This window comes from Lathamus discolor, chromosome 15 (assembly GCF_037157495.1).
Source record: "Lathamus discolor isolate bLatDis1 chromosome 15, bLatDis1.hap1, whole genome shotgun sequence".
In the NCBI taxonomy this organism is placed as follows: Eukaryota; Metazoa; Chordata; class Aves; order Psittaciformes; family Psittacidae; genus Lathamus; species Lathamus discolor.
The window spans coordinates 5104726-5118317 of NC_088898.1; the positions used below are offsets into that span (position 1 = coordinate 5104726).

The following is a 13592-nucleotide window of genomic DNA, read 5'->3' on the forward strand; positions in this document are numbered from 1 at the left end:
TCTTCCCTCAGCCCACACCTATTCAAGGCTTTACGCTACAGATGCATGTGAAGAGCAGCCTGGACATTGTTCTTTACCAGGGTCACAGTCACAAAACCACCAGGAACCCCTTGTAGTTCTGCATGGAGTTCACCAGGTACCACCACGGTGCTGAGAGGCAGCCTGAGCCTTGCCGAGTGCAGGCCATTTACTGCGTTTATAATTGGCAACAGCATCCTCCCGCTCCTCTATCTCCTTCAGGCTCGTTTAGAAGTGGCTCAATGCAATTGCTGTCACAAGCAAGACCAGGTTTCCAATGAGCCTTGTTCCCCTTGACGAGCGAGCAGTTCCCTGTGCCAGGACGGACTTATTGAGGGGATTAGAAATCAAGCAGGGTTATAACCCTAAAACATCATTGAATAACTGCAGGGCTTTGGGCACACCATTCACCATCTGCCCTTGTTCCCTTCTCCCCCTTTTTCAATCTTTTGCATCTTTGTTAATCAAGGCAGTACCTCATTTTAGAGCCTGCTTAGTACCTGGATATGTCCCTCCCTCAAGATTTGCTGGAAAGGCTGAAGGTGATGTGAAAACAGGAAATAAGCGTGGACAACCAGGAATGAGGGAGGGAGCAGCCAGAACTGTCTGAGGAAAGAAACCACAGATCATTTTATAGCAGAAGAGGAAAACATAACAGCAGCTGAATTGTGGAACACAAACAATTATCAGGAAGATGAACAGCCCCATCCCTGGCAGTGTTCAAGGCCAGGCTGGATGGAGCTTGGAGCAAGCTGCTCTAGTGGAAGGTGTCCCTGCCCGTGGCAGGGGGTTGGAACTGGAGGAGCTTTAAGGTATTTTCTGACCCAAACCAGTCTGTTATAACAATTTATGCTGAGAAGTTTAAAATCAAATCTCCGATTTAAATCTCACTGAAAACAACAGCGAAGTGATTCAAACGAGATGATGATGCAGGCTTTATTCTCTGCATCTTGTTTCTCTCCTGACTTTTCAGAACCAGATCAAAAAGGACATGGAAAAGATGCTGCTGTCTGGCTCTGACCACCTACACAGGGAAGCTGGTTTTGGACAGAGTCTAAGGGGAGGTACCAGGGTTAGAAGAGGCTTCCAACAGACAAACACAGGTTTTCCTCAACATTGATTTATTTTTAAATATACTACGCAAGAGAGACTGGAATAAAAAATAAATCAAAACAATGAAAGAGAGAGAAAGAAAAGGAAGAATTGAAAGTCGTGTACAGAAACAATCCGTACTGGACCAAATTCAAGGGGAAACAGCCCCCTTAGGTATCACAGAGACGAAGGACAGAGCTATTTACACACTGTAAAAAAGACAAGTCTACAAAAGTGTGTAATAACGAGATACAAATGTATAATATAGTGGCACAATATGTTATCAAAGTAAAAACAGTACCTCCAGGAAAGAGACAGTCCAAGGGTTGGGCTGGGGTTTTTCTCCTTACATTTTTCAAGGCAGCCTGTGGCAGAAGTGTGTATTTTCCTTTGAACATTTGTCATGTGTTAAGTCATGGCTGTTTGTGAGGGCGAGAAATGGCGTGAACACACACGAGTGAACTACTAGAAATCATATACAAAAACAGTCCCAAAGAGAACAGCATAAAATACAATTGAAGGCAATTAGTGTTTAAGATACACAAGAGGGATCACAAGAGTTACAGGGGAACAGGAACATGGAAAACACTTTTTTCCTCATGTTTGGAACTGTTAAGAGGAGTTAAATTGCACTGTTAATAGCCCTAAACCTTGTTCTTTCACCATTGTCCCAAGTCACAGTTAGTTCCCAGTCGTGTTGCATCAGTTGGGAAGGTCACAGGACCTTGGAAAGGAAGCCCAGGAGTCCTGCTGTCAGCGTTTTGTGGCAGTTTCCTTGGGAGATGCACCTAAGAGAAGCATCTGCAGCCTTCACAGATCCTTGTTTGATGCTGGATGGAACCACACCAGCATGAGGGTAGCGATGGTTTTAACCCCAAAGTACTGGCATCTTCATTGGCACAGGCAAGGAGGCATCAGGGCCCCTCAAAGGACAGGTCTCTACGGGAGGGCAGCAGTCAGGTCTCACCTTCCCTGGCAGAACAAGGAGCTGGAAATTCAATGAGAGAATCAGCAGTTCTCACCCATCCATGATGCACGAGCTCAGCTGAAACCAGTGCGAGAGGCACAGTGGTGTCTCTGAACTCATCCTGAGCCACCTCCCCTGCTGCAACCTTCCGGTCCTTCAGGGAGCAATGCCTTGCTCAGCACCATCCTTCTGCTCCCCGGTCTCTGCAGCCCTCCACCCCAAACACCAGCCTGGTTAACACTCCGTATCACAAGAGTGCGAGAGCACATCCTTCTTCAGACCTTCAATGGTCTCTTTTCACTACCGAGGGAGATCCACAAACAGGCTCCTGTGCCACTACACCAGTGAGTGCTGCCTGCAACATTTTGAACCCAAGCAATTCATCTCAACAGCATTAAGAAATTAACGAAAACAAAACACAAAGGGCATCAGGTGGAATCACAGGGAGAATTTGAGCAAACATCACTTGTAGCACTCTGTCATTAAAACTCCCCTTACATTAACCATTTCCCCCCTTCCCTCCCGAGCACCAAATCTGCTGCACTAATGCCAGGTATATGTCAGACTCGGGCCAGGCACACGTGCTGCAACTCTCCCAAGTAACACAGTGGGTATATTGCTACTCAAACACTCATCCTTGTGTACAGTGGGGCAGAGGGAGGGGATGAAAATGCACTAGGAAGTTCCTCCTGAGGAGGATGGCATCTCAGTGTCCATCAGTCTGGCTTCAGTCCTAATGGTCTGTCCAGAACAATAAAATATTACTAAAAGGCATGGTGTGACATCAGCATTCAGACTTGTAGTCCACAAGGCAAGAACTCCACAGATAAGACAATTACAAGTATATGAAACACAGGGAATCTGAGTTAAGAGGGTGGAAAGTGCCTCTTGAACACAGCCCTGCCCTTTGGAGCTGGGGCATCCATTCACAGTCTGTGTCTTTCTCACAGCCCTAAGCTGAACGCCCACAGTCCTTTGCCAGTCCACATGTTGCTCTCTCCACAGTTGGCTTTGGCCCATTGTGATTTTATGTTATTATTATTATTTTGGTTTTTAACCTGGTTTCTGCTACCTCTGAACAATGTCGCTGATTTCTTTCACTGAACTGAGAAGTTTGCTAAAGTCCTGGGTGGCTGCAGGCCCGCTGCCAGCCGTTGCTGGGCAGATCTGAAGCTCCCGTAGGTTGTTCTCCAGCTTATTGATGGCCTCCCGAAAGGCAAATTTGTTCCTCATCTGCTGAATGGAGTCCACGTAGCTCACGCAGAAGGTGTAGAGGTTCTTGCCAGCCTCCAGGACAGCGCTGTGGCTTGCCATTTGTTCAGAGTTCTTGCTGATGGCGATCCGCAGGGCCTCGGTGCTTTCCAACACCACCCCTTTAGTGATGGTGCCACTGGCAATCCTCTCCGGGGGCTGCCGGGTCTTTCGCAGCGAGACCCTGGTGGATATGAGAGGGATGAAGGCTGTGGATGATGGCTGGTCCCCACCTGGGGCAGAGGGTACTGATGAGGAAGAGGCAGCTGGGGTTGCTGTGCTCATCAGCAGCTTTGTAGAGGACTGTGGCTTTGGTACAGAAGGGATCCCCAGCTTTTTCACACCTTCCCCTGACTGGTTTGGCTTGACAGCATCACTGCTTGCAGCCTCTCCAACCTGAGTCAACTGTTTGGATTTCGGCCCAGACACCACCTCTGCTGCTGCTTCATGGCTGGGACTGTGAGAAACCTTCCCTGGCTTGCTGATGGAGGATGAAGAGAGCGGAAGTGGAGGTGCTGGTTTCAGCTTTGACAACTTCCCTTTGTCCTTCCCTGCTGACTCTGAGGTCTGCTTGAGCCTCCTCAGTCGTGGCTCCTCAGAGGAAGCCTTGCTGGCACCCACGAACCCAGCAGGGTTGGGTTTGGCAGCAGAACCTTGGTCCATCGTCACAGTGGTACCTAAGGCACTGGATTTGACTCCATCATCCTTGTGGAGCACGCTGGAGGAAGGAGGGGCAGCAGGTTGCCTACGGCCAAGTTTTGGCGTCAGGGACGGAGGGCTGGAGCCAGGGCTCGACTCTGCATCTTTGAACACATCATCCGTGGTCTCTTCATTTTTCTTAAGCAGCCTTGGAGGAGGGGTCACTGTTCCCCTGACAGCAATGTCAGTCTTGGTCTCGTTTGCCCGCTTCCGAGGCAGCGCTGGCTTCTCACTTTTGTGTCCCCCAAAAGTGGAGGAATCAAACTGGCGTCCTGTGGACTGCAGATCCCGAGGCAGAGTCACAGATTTCCACTCTGTGTCCTTTGCTCCGTGGGGCACACAGGAGGCTGAGCAGGACCTTAAGAAACGCTTGCTGGAGCTGGAACTACTCTCCTCTTCACCGGCCACCCCTCGACTGCTGCTCATCGTGCTGGACTTCTTCCCCAAATGGGGAGATAGAAATCCAGAGTTCGCAGGGACAACCCCATTGGTGACACCAGCCCCATTGCTTGGGCTCTGGAACTTGGAGGGGTCAGCTGGGTCTGCAGGGGGTGCAATGAAAGCTCCATTGCCAGGATCCCTGCACTCCTCCTCCCCACCCGCCCTGCGGTCCGAGTGGCCATCCATCTCTCTGAAGGAACTGCTCCGTTTCGGAGGGGTAGGGGCAGTCTTCTTCTTCTTCTTGATAAGGGCACTGAAGAGGTTGTGCTTCTTGTCTTTTGGAAGCAGCCTCTCATCTTCATTCAAACTGCTCTCCAGGGCCACTCTCTCCTTCCGTGGGAGTAAAGGGGAAATAGCAGGTTCATGATCCAGAGGATCTGCAAGGGAAAGAAAGAGTCCACTGAGTGCTGCTTCAAGAGCCACAACAATCAGTTTTCTTCCAGGATCAAACCACTGCAGCACCTCCAAAAGGTGCAGGTTCTGTGAAGAGAGACAGCTTCAGACCATGAGTAAAGCAAGTACAGCCACACTCAAGTGTGCACTGAACGTGGTCCCTAATCCTGTATACATTCACTTCTAAGGTGGCTTCTACAAGATTTGGCTGCCAAACTACTTTCCCTGTAGGCTTCTGATTTAAACAGCGACAGACAAACACGAAATGTTTATGTTCAGATTTCCACCCTCATATCTGGAGACTTGTCTAAACATCACACTGTGAAGAAGATAAATATTAAGAGACTTTCAGTCCCTGAGTTGTTGCTGTCTTTCGAATAGCTGACCATCTGAATTAATAAGACATCTCCGTAACCCACCTCCATCCCCAGCCTCCTTGGGCATTTAAATTCTGATACTCCTAACCTCTTTTCCTAATGTTATCCTTTGTGGGGAATGAAAATAACTTTTTCACAAGCAGGAATCACGGCACCCTTTGACAGCTGAGCACTGCAGGTCCTACCACCATGACGATGGCCAGCTTTGTGCAATAATGGAGGGAAGTGGTAATAGCAGCCTCCTCCAGCAGCACTGCTCCAAAAGGAAATGATGGGTGACCCTTTCTCCACTTACAAGAGGTATTTAAAAATGAATAGTGGCTTATAATAAATTTATATGGAGTCCTGAAGGTCTCTGTATTTGACTGACAGGGGGTCTCATTCCCAGGCCAGGCACTCAGATGGCATTCTAATTCAGAGGAGCAATGCCTTCAGGGCACATAGACATTACAGCTCAACTAGGCAGCAAGAAGGGAGGTGAAGCAGAGTCATAGGGGAAAAGAAGGATGCTTCTTAGTCACATATTGGTGATTATCATGCTCTGGGTAGGATTTTGGCTGAGGAAAGGATTCTGGTGGAGGAGAGAGAATGGAAGAAAAATAGCTGTGTACTTTGAGAAGACAGCACGCTTCTACAAGACCTTACTGTGGAGATTCACAGAAAACTAGCAGCTTGCACAGAGGATCAGCTTCCTTGCTATGGAAACACTGACAATAGAAGGGGGAACTGCAATGGAACTTTAACGTGAAATATTTTCTTTCACAATAAAGAGTGAAATGATTCCCAGCATAATGTTAAAAACATATTATTCCTGCTGCACTTGAATCTCTCAAAGCCCTTAAGTATTTAAATGAAGTTATTTTACTTCAAAGCTTGTAATAGTAGGCAATTATATTTCCTATATATGGTAAATAACCTTCTTAAGTCACTGATACTTCCTTTTTCCAACATTTTACATCCCCTGTTTTTTCCTCTCTTTGCCTGGCTGTACATCTGCTACTGAAACATGTACTACTAGGTGAATGTGACATTATACAAAAAAGGTCAGTCACCTGAAAGGCCAGAGAAGGCAGCCTCAACAGGGGATGGAAAATACACCATCTTTTGTTTTACCTTGTTATTTTCCAAATGAACTAGATACAAGTCTCCTGTATACATGCAGCATCTTATCACTGCTTCTATTACCTCAGAAGGGAAGGCAAGTGCTTGAAGAAACTGATTGAATGAGAGTTTAATTTTACAGAAGATTCTGTAAATACCTTTCTGTCCCTTGCTGAAATTATATTTGGTACCTGCCAAGAGTAATACTCTTCAGTGCTGCAAGCACAAATCTGGTAGGATGGAACAGTGAAGAAACCTCCCTTATGGGGCTTGCTAAACCTGAGCAATCGTCCTGCTTTAAATAATGCAACATGGTAGTGTAAAGTGGCTTGAACACAGCAGATTACCCAACACTCGGATGCAGTAGGAGACCCCACTGATAGCTCCTAACAGGGAACTGGAAGAGGATATGATCAGAAAGCTCTGTGCTCAGGCTCTGGTCTATAGGGAGCTGCAGGTAACAGCCATTAAGTTGAAAGAATTCATAGGGCTTCTCTAAGCAACAGCAGGTATAGCGCCGATCCTGCTGCAGTTAAGGACTCACACTCTCAGCTGCTGGATCTGGTCCCAGGATTAGCAACCTACCTCTGCAAAAGATAATAAAAGGAGTTCTGAACCCGTGGAAGCAAGCTCAGCAGCCTGTCACCCAGAAGCACAATACTGGTACGGAGAGATGGCACCTGTTATTAGACACAGCTCTGCCTAGGTGAAGACTTGGAGCAGGACACACATTTTATTTCCCTCTGTATTTCCTGAAGGAATAATGACTTTAATTAAAACCTACCACACTCCCCCTGGCCTCGAGCATGTGCAGTTTCCAAGCCCTCGTTGGCATCTTTGCTTTCAGCAGCTCTCCTCGATGTTCGTGTTTTGGTTGGTAACTCTGGGGCTTGCAGGAAATTGCTCACTACGCTCCTCATGCCCTTCTTTCCCAATTCCTTCTCCACCTCTGCAATACACAGAAGAAAAACAATCACTACAATCCACAGAAGATAAAAAACCCTACCGTGCTGTTCAGAGTTAACAGCACAAGAGAAAAGCAAACAACACAAAGCAGAGGTTCCTTGAGGTTGTTCAGCCACTTTGCCCTTTAAAATCAATCGTATGCCCAGAAACAAAGCCCTCATATAAAGGCACCTCTGCTTTCTATGCTGCTTACACCAGGCAGTATATGACCTAGCACTGAGTTTCACTGCAAAACAGCTTAGGAACAATGTGGCCCTTTTCCCATCCCTGGAATTGCTGGTCCAAGAGGAACCCACACCTACCATCTGATATGCTGGATTCCTGAAACATGGTTTCAAAGGCCTGATGGATCTCAGCAAAGGAAGGTCTATCGGAAGGGCTCCACTGCCAGCCTGAAAGAAAAACACCACCACTCAGAACTTCCCACCAGCATTAGACATTCAGTGCACTGCACCAGGAGGAGCTGGCTTTGCAGTTCCCTTTTTATAAAATGAGTGAGAGAAAATACTGACATGGGAATCTGGTTTATACGGGCGCCTGCAACCACTTCAGCTCAGTGATGGTTGCAGACACCCAGCACCCTTTATATCAGGTTCCCATGTCAGTATGGAACAGCAGGTGCTGAGCACTGCTGGAAGAAAATAAATGTACTGCACTAAGTCATGTACCAAAAGGCCACAGTGGAAGAATAACAGCCAGTCCTGCAAGAAGCCTAATAAAGCTCCTGCTTCATCCTTACAGCACAAACTTTTCTTTAAGTTGTCAGGGAAAAGGAGACAAAGAAAACAGTGAGATGAACAACACACGTCTCCCCCAGGCCTGTGTGTTCCCAGAAGAGAAGAACGGTTGGTTTCATCATGTGTTCATCTTCTGAGGAAAGCAGCTTTAACCAAACATTTCTACGCAGCGTTGCACCTTCACTGCAGCTGGCAGGGGGGTTTTCATGCCTTGATCTATGTGGTCAGATCCTGGCACTTTTACTGCACTTCTGCAGAGCTAAAAAGCAGCACCGGCAGGGCTGAGGAACACTTACATGCTCTCATGAGCTCATAGACTTTCTCAGGACAGCCTTCGGGGCGCTCCATGCGGTAGTCTTTCTCCAACAGCTCATAGACTTGAGACAGGTCAATGCCAGGGTAAGGGGACATACCATAGGTTGCAATTTCCCACAGCAGAACGCCAAAGGCTGCAGTGGCGAAAGAAAGAACAAAAGAGAAAAGGGGGGTAAAAAAAATCAATAACCTTTGTTTTCATCTTAAATGTGAGAGAATGTTTAGTGGGAGTAGTTACTAAACAGTGCTGCACACTTAAACCAGCTCCGGGTGGCTCAGATCCCATACTCGGCAGCAGCTTAAACGTTAAAGAAGCGTAACAAGCCTCTTCGTCAGCGCAGACAAGTCTCCTGCGATATGACAGGGTAGAATTAGACTAATTTTCAATGTATCAGTTGTCTCAAACCTGAATGCCTTGAGATCCTTCAAGTCCTATTAAAGGCACAATTAAGAGACTTCACAGTGGATTAGTTGAAAGGGTTTCACTGCTGCACTGCAGTCTCTCCCTCAGCTTGACAGCTCCTCTCATCTGCAATCTCTCCCTAAAGGACTGGCACACTTTAATAGCTCAGTGGTTTTGGGGTGCCCTTGTTTAGCTGCAGCGTGATCTAGAGGGGAAACCTTGGAAGCAGCATGAGAGGGAAGTTCCAGCAACTGCTACTGACAAGACAGGGTGAGGGTGAGACAGTTTGGGCACAGGGAAAGCTGAATGGGAAAAGGGAGAGTACAAAAAGGGTCTTGAAACAGGCATTCAAGTCCCCAAAGTCGATGGGGATGCAGGTCAACCCCGGGGTCAGGCAGCTAACCCAGGAGTCGAGCACACAGAATAAGCTCAACAGCAGTTCAACAACCTGCATGTAATTAGTTCAGTCACCCTATTCTGTTCTTAACCTGAAGAGAAAGCGATTACAATTCTGCATAAGTAAGGAAATCACATCACATTACATGGTAACACCACCAAGGGCAATTTACATTAGACATTTCTGTGCACGATTTTCTTTGATTGCTGTCTGGAGGCACTGAGGTGAAAGCATCTAAACTCTGGCGTGCCCAGCAGCAGCCACAGCCTCCGGGGAGAGCTGGCTTGCTCTAATCAGATCTCAAAGTCCTCTGCCCAAGCTCTCACCACGCGAGGTTACGTTAACCCTAATTAAAGATATCCAATGCTCCTTTTGGATCTTTCTTCTCCAAATACTCTCCTATTTGAATGAAACAGGGATCCTGCAGCCACCACAGTGATACAGCAGCATCCATCCTCGAGACTGTAGCAGCAGCCAACACCACCACATACAAGTCCAAAACAGAAGAAACCCCCTGGTCAGCAACCGCATACTCCTTGGGAGGCTCTTTTGGGTTTCCTCCCCTGCCTATCAGACATTTTGCATCAGTTTCTTCAAAACAAAGCCTTTCTTTGCAGTTTTCCCCAAACTCCAGAAAACTTCATGGCTGCTTCACCACTGTCTGTGGTTTTCTATATAGAAGATGCTCAGGATAACATTTTCCAAGTGCCTTTGGGACCACACCCCACAAACTCCTATCTCATGTCACTGGGCACTTTTGAGGATTTGACCAAGCTATGGCAGAGATATAAAACCCAAAGAAAGGATGATAAAAAGTACAATGAGTTTTTCTGCGGTCAGATTTGATAGAATATAGCTCCATTTAGTTAAGCCTATGCTTATCACCAGCACCTCAGGGCTCTTCAATAACCATTTGTCATCAAATTTTCACTCTGATTCTTCCTCATCTCATTCTAAAGATTATGCTTTGAAAATGCAGAAAGACGAGCTTGGAGCTATCTCCAGACAGATACACGCACAGTTGTGGAGGTTTTTTTAATACAGAATGAACCAGATTCTCGCTTTCCTCCTTGAAACAGAAAGATCCTGGCTGTACAACAACATAGTGCTTCCTAGTCCTGCGCCTATTAAGGCAGTACTGGTGCCCCCAGCCCCATTTTATACATTTCTATAAGCACTACAGTATCCTTTTATTTTCATATTTGCCAATGATTCAAGCACAAAAAGCCAGGCTGGCATCCTCAGTGCTCCACACAAGGACTGACTTAGCAGGGATTAGTTCCTGCACCCTGACAAGCTCATGGAACAATATGGCTCAGACCAGGGAACGTGCTCCCTCTTGATTCCACAATGTCCTCAGCTCACAGCCCTGGACAAGATGACAATAATCTGCATTAATTCATACATGCGAAGTCTTACCCCAGACGTCAGATTTAATGGAGAACTTGTTGTAGGCCAGGCTTTCTGGGGCAGTCCACTTGATGGGGAACTTTGCTCCGGCGTGGGCAGTGTACGTGTCGCCTGTCATTAGCCTGCTCAGGCCAAAATCTGCCACCTTCACCAAGTGGTTCTCCCCTACAAGGCAGTTCCTGGCAGCAAGGTCCCTAAAAATAAGAGCAAAACCAGGCAGTGAGAAGCCTTTCGCATTTCACTTTCAGCAACAGCAAGGAAACCTACCGTTCCCAAAGAAACCTGGGCCTGGGTGATTATTTTCATACATAGAAATTATGTAGTTCTGCACATCCATGTAAGAGGGAAAGTTATTTTCCATTCCAGCTCTGTAAGACTGTCATCCAAACTTTTCCTTTCTCTTTTTTTTATTTAATTTGAAGTGAAAGCTTCAAGAAGCCCCCTCACTTTCAATAAAAGCTGCCACCCTCAGGATAAAAATAATTTAAAGAAATGTCAGTGCTCAAGTTATCAATAGCTGAGGATGAGCACTGAATAAACCAAGTCTCACTGCCTCACTTCTTGCCCACCTCTCCAGCACTTCGGTCACCCCTGCCAACACCAGTCACTCTCCAGAACTCCTGTTCCAGGCCTTGCTCAAGCACCAGGTTTAGCTCCCAGCAATGCTCTTCCTCCTCCAAAGAATACCACATTTTACAGCACAACCTTTTCATAGCTTGTTTTGGCCTTTTCAAACCTGTTGCAGCCCCTGCTATCAGTACTTGTGTTTTTAAAGACCTGAGCAAGAAGCAAATTAAGCTTTTCCTCCACATTTTTTTACCTGCGTCTACCTTGGCAGGCAAGAGATGTGCACAGTGCATTTACTGCTTCCCTGGCTCATAAATGCTGTTAGAACCCCCGGAAATGCTTCTGGAGTGTAAAAACATAAAGCACAAATACATTTCTCCTAATAGTAGGCTTTGTTAAGTATCCCAAATTATGTCACATTGAACTAAAAATTGATTCTACCAGCAGGCTCGAGTGAGATCTTTAGATATGAGCCAGACACTGCTGCTTCTTTTGCTTGTTCTGCTCAATTGGAATAAATAAATAAATAAAAGCATGTCTTACTACATACCCATTAATTTTTCACAGTGTTTTTGAATACACCTTCTTATAAATGCTTGATTACTACAATGTGTGTCTAAATAAAAGCTCCTCTTCATAATCAAATTCCTCCTCCTTCCTGATTCATTAAATGAGGTCACAGCCCAGCATTTGAATCCATGGATGTGAATTGTGGCAACGCTCTTAAAATAATTGGGTAGGTGGGTACGGGGGTGGCTGATAAGGAAAATAGCTACTATTTATTCTAGATAGATGGATCATCAGAAATAAGAGGAAATGAAATGAAAAGGAGAGCAGATAAATGGGATTCATACAAAGCAGTTTATAAAGTTTGCTTCCTACAGGCTGAAGGGGTGAAATACTTCCAAATCAAAGGCTGGAAATTTTAATTGGCAGAGTCACCATTCGCTTCATTGACTGACAGAAGCATTTAAAGAGGCCTTTCAGGCAGCAAAGGCAATGCATGACTTGGAGGAGCACCTACAGCTTTACACACGATCTTCATATTTGTCTCTATGAAAAAACGTGCTAATTTCACATTCCAGTTAATTGGGCAGGAAAGGTCACGCTGTGGCAGAGGCAGCATCTTGTATAAAGCTCAGCGCCTCTCAAACCTTCGCACAGGATGTGTCATTATATTGCTAGGAGGCCATTTCTACAGATGAAGAACGCAAAGCTCCAGCCATAATTGCAGCACACTTAAAGGTCAGAGTCTCCAAGACTTTTACGACTGCAGAGATGCTTATTAAAGTGAATGTGGAATCTGGACAATAAGTGGGAAACAATCCCTACAGAGGATGGAAAAAAGTGAAAGAAGAAAGAACACAGGATGAGGAGGCACCAAGAGGGTGGCTTTGCTGTGAGCACCTGCACGCATCCAGCGACACCAGCTGCAGCAGTTAATGGCTGTTAGAATCAAGAAAGAGCAGTAGTTTATCCAGTCCATTAAGAGCCCGTTACTTCGGGAAGCATTTACATTTAAGGCCCTTGCCCAAAATAAGAAAGTAGTGATATGTCTTTCACCTGCATCTACTTCAAAGGTAAGAGAAAAACAATTAGAAGACCAACCTATAGACAGGTTAATGTACTGTATCAGAACACAATGCACTCGTGTGTTAAATATAGGACACCAAAGTCAATGCCATGGTGATCTGAAAGGCAGGAAAATAAATCACAGGGTGTTTTGTGCTTGAGCTTCAGGGGTGCTCACCGCCCTTCCTACCTGTGAATGAAGTTCTTCTTCTCCAGGTACTCCATGGCTGAGGAGATCTGAGTTGCCATGTAGAGCAGCACCACAGCATTCACCTCCTGCCGGTTACACTCACGCAGATAATCCAACAGGTTCCCGTATGTCATGAACTCAGTGATGATGTAGAAAGGAGGTTCCCGTGTGCACACCCCTAGGGACCAACATAAAGTTTACAATGAATGTTTCAGAGTATCAGTCAATCTTCAGGTTTTGTCCTCTAGGGCAATTTATACCTCCAGAGGGTGGAAATATGCGACTCACAGAAAGAATGAGTTCTGCCTGGAACTGGTTAATAGAGAAGTTTAATTTCCTGCTTCGAGCTCTGGCAAGTGAAACATTAGGGAGACGAGATCATTAAAAATCATGCATTAGTGGTACAAACTGTGAATTTTGCCAGACAATAAGTGTCTGTATTTAAAGCCTTGGTATGGTAAGCAGCTTATCTGCTCCTTAACATCCATATCACTGCACAAGGGTTTAGTCCAAATCCCTCTGCTTGGTATTTAGCACTTACCTAATAATTGCACCAAGTTCGGATGCTTGATCTCCTTCATTACTGCAGCTTCTTTCAAGAACTCTTCCACCTCCATGGTATCCTCCTGCAGAACAATGGTAAAGCTTTGGCAAGGACAGCATGCACAGAGGAGGAACAGATTTGTGTATGAGGAC

At 46.1% G+C, this 13592-nt stretch overlaps 1 protein-coding gene across 2 annotated transcripts in view; it reads right to left on the minus strand.

The window, feature by feature from the left end:
* Window positions 1-1122: 1122 nt before the first annotated feature.
* Window positions 1123-13592, minus strand: part of ABL1 (ABL proto-oncogene 1, non-receptor tyrosine kinase) — a 77733-nt gene continuing 65263 nt past the window's right edge. For both annotated transcript variants that reach the window (XM_065696060.1, XM_065696061.1), the window contains exons 5-11: window positions 13438-13522; window positions 12897-13074; window positions 10577-10761; window positions 8339-8491; window positions 7608-7697; window positions 7124-7288; window positions 1123-4845 (exon numbers count right to left, since the gene is read on the minus strand). In XM_065696060.1, coding sequence (XP_065552132.1) covers window positions 3146-4845; window positions 7124-7288; window positions 7608-7697; window positions 8339-8491; window positions 10577-10761; window positions 12897-13074; window positions 13438-13522 — 2556 coding nt within the window. In that variant the 3' untranslated portion in view covers window positions 1123-3145. The remainder of the gene's footprint in view (window positions 4846-7123; window positions 7289-7607; window positions 7698-8338; window positions 8492-10576; window positions 10762-12896; window positions 13075-13437; window positions 13523-13592) is intronic.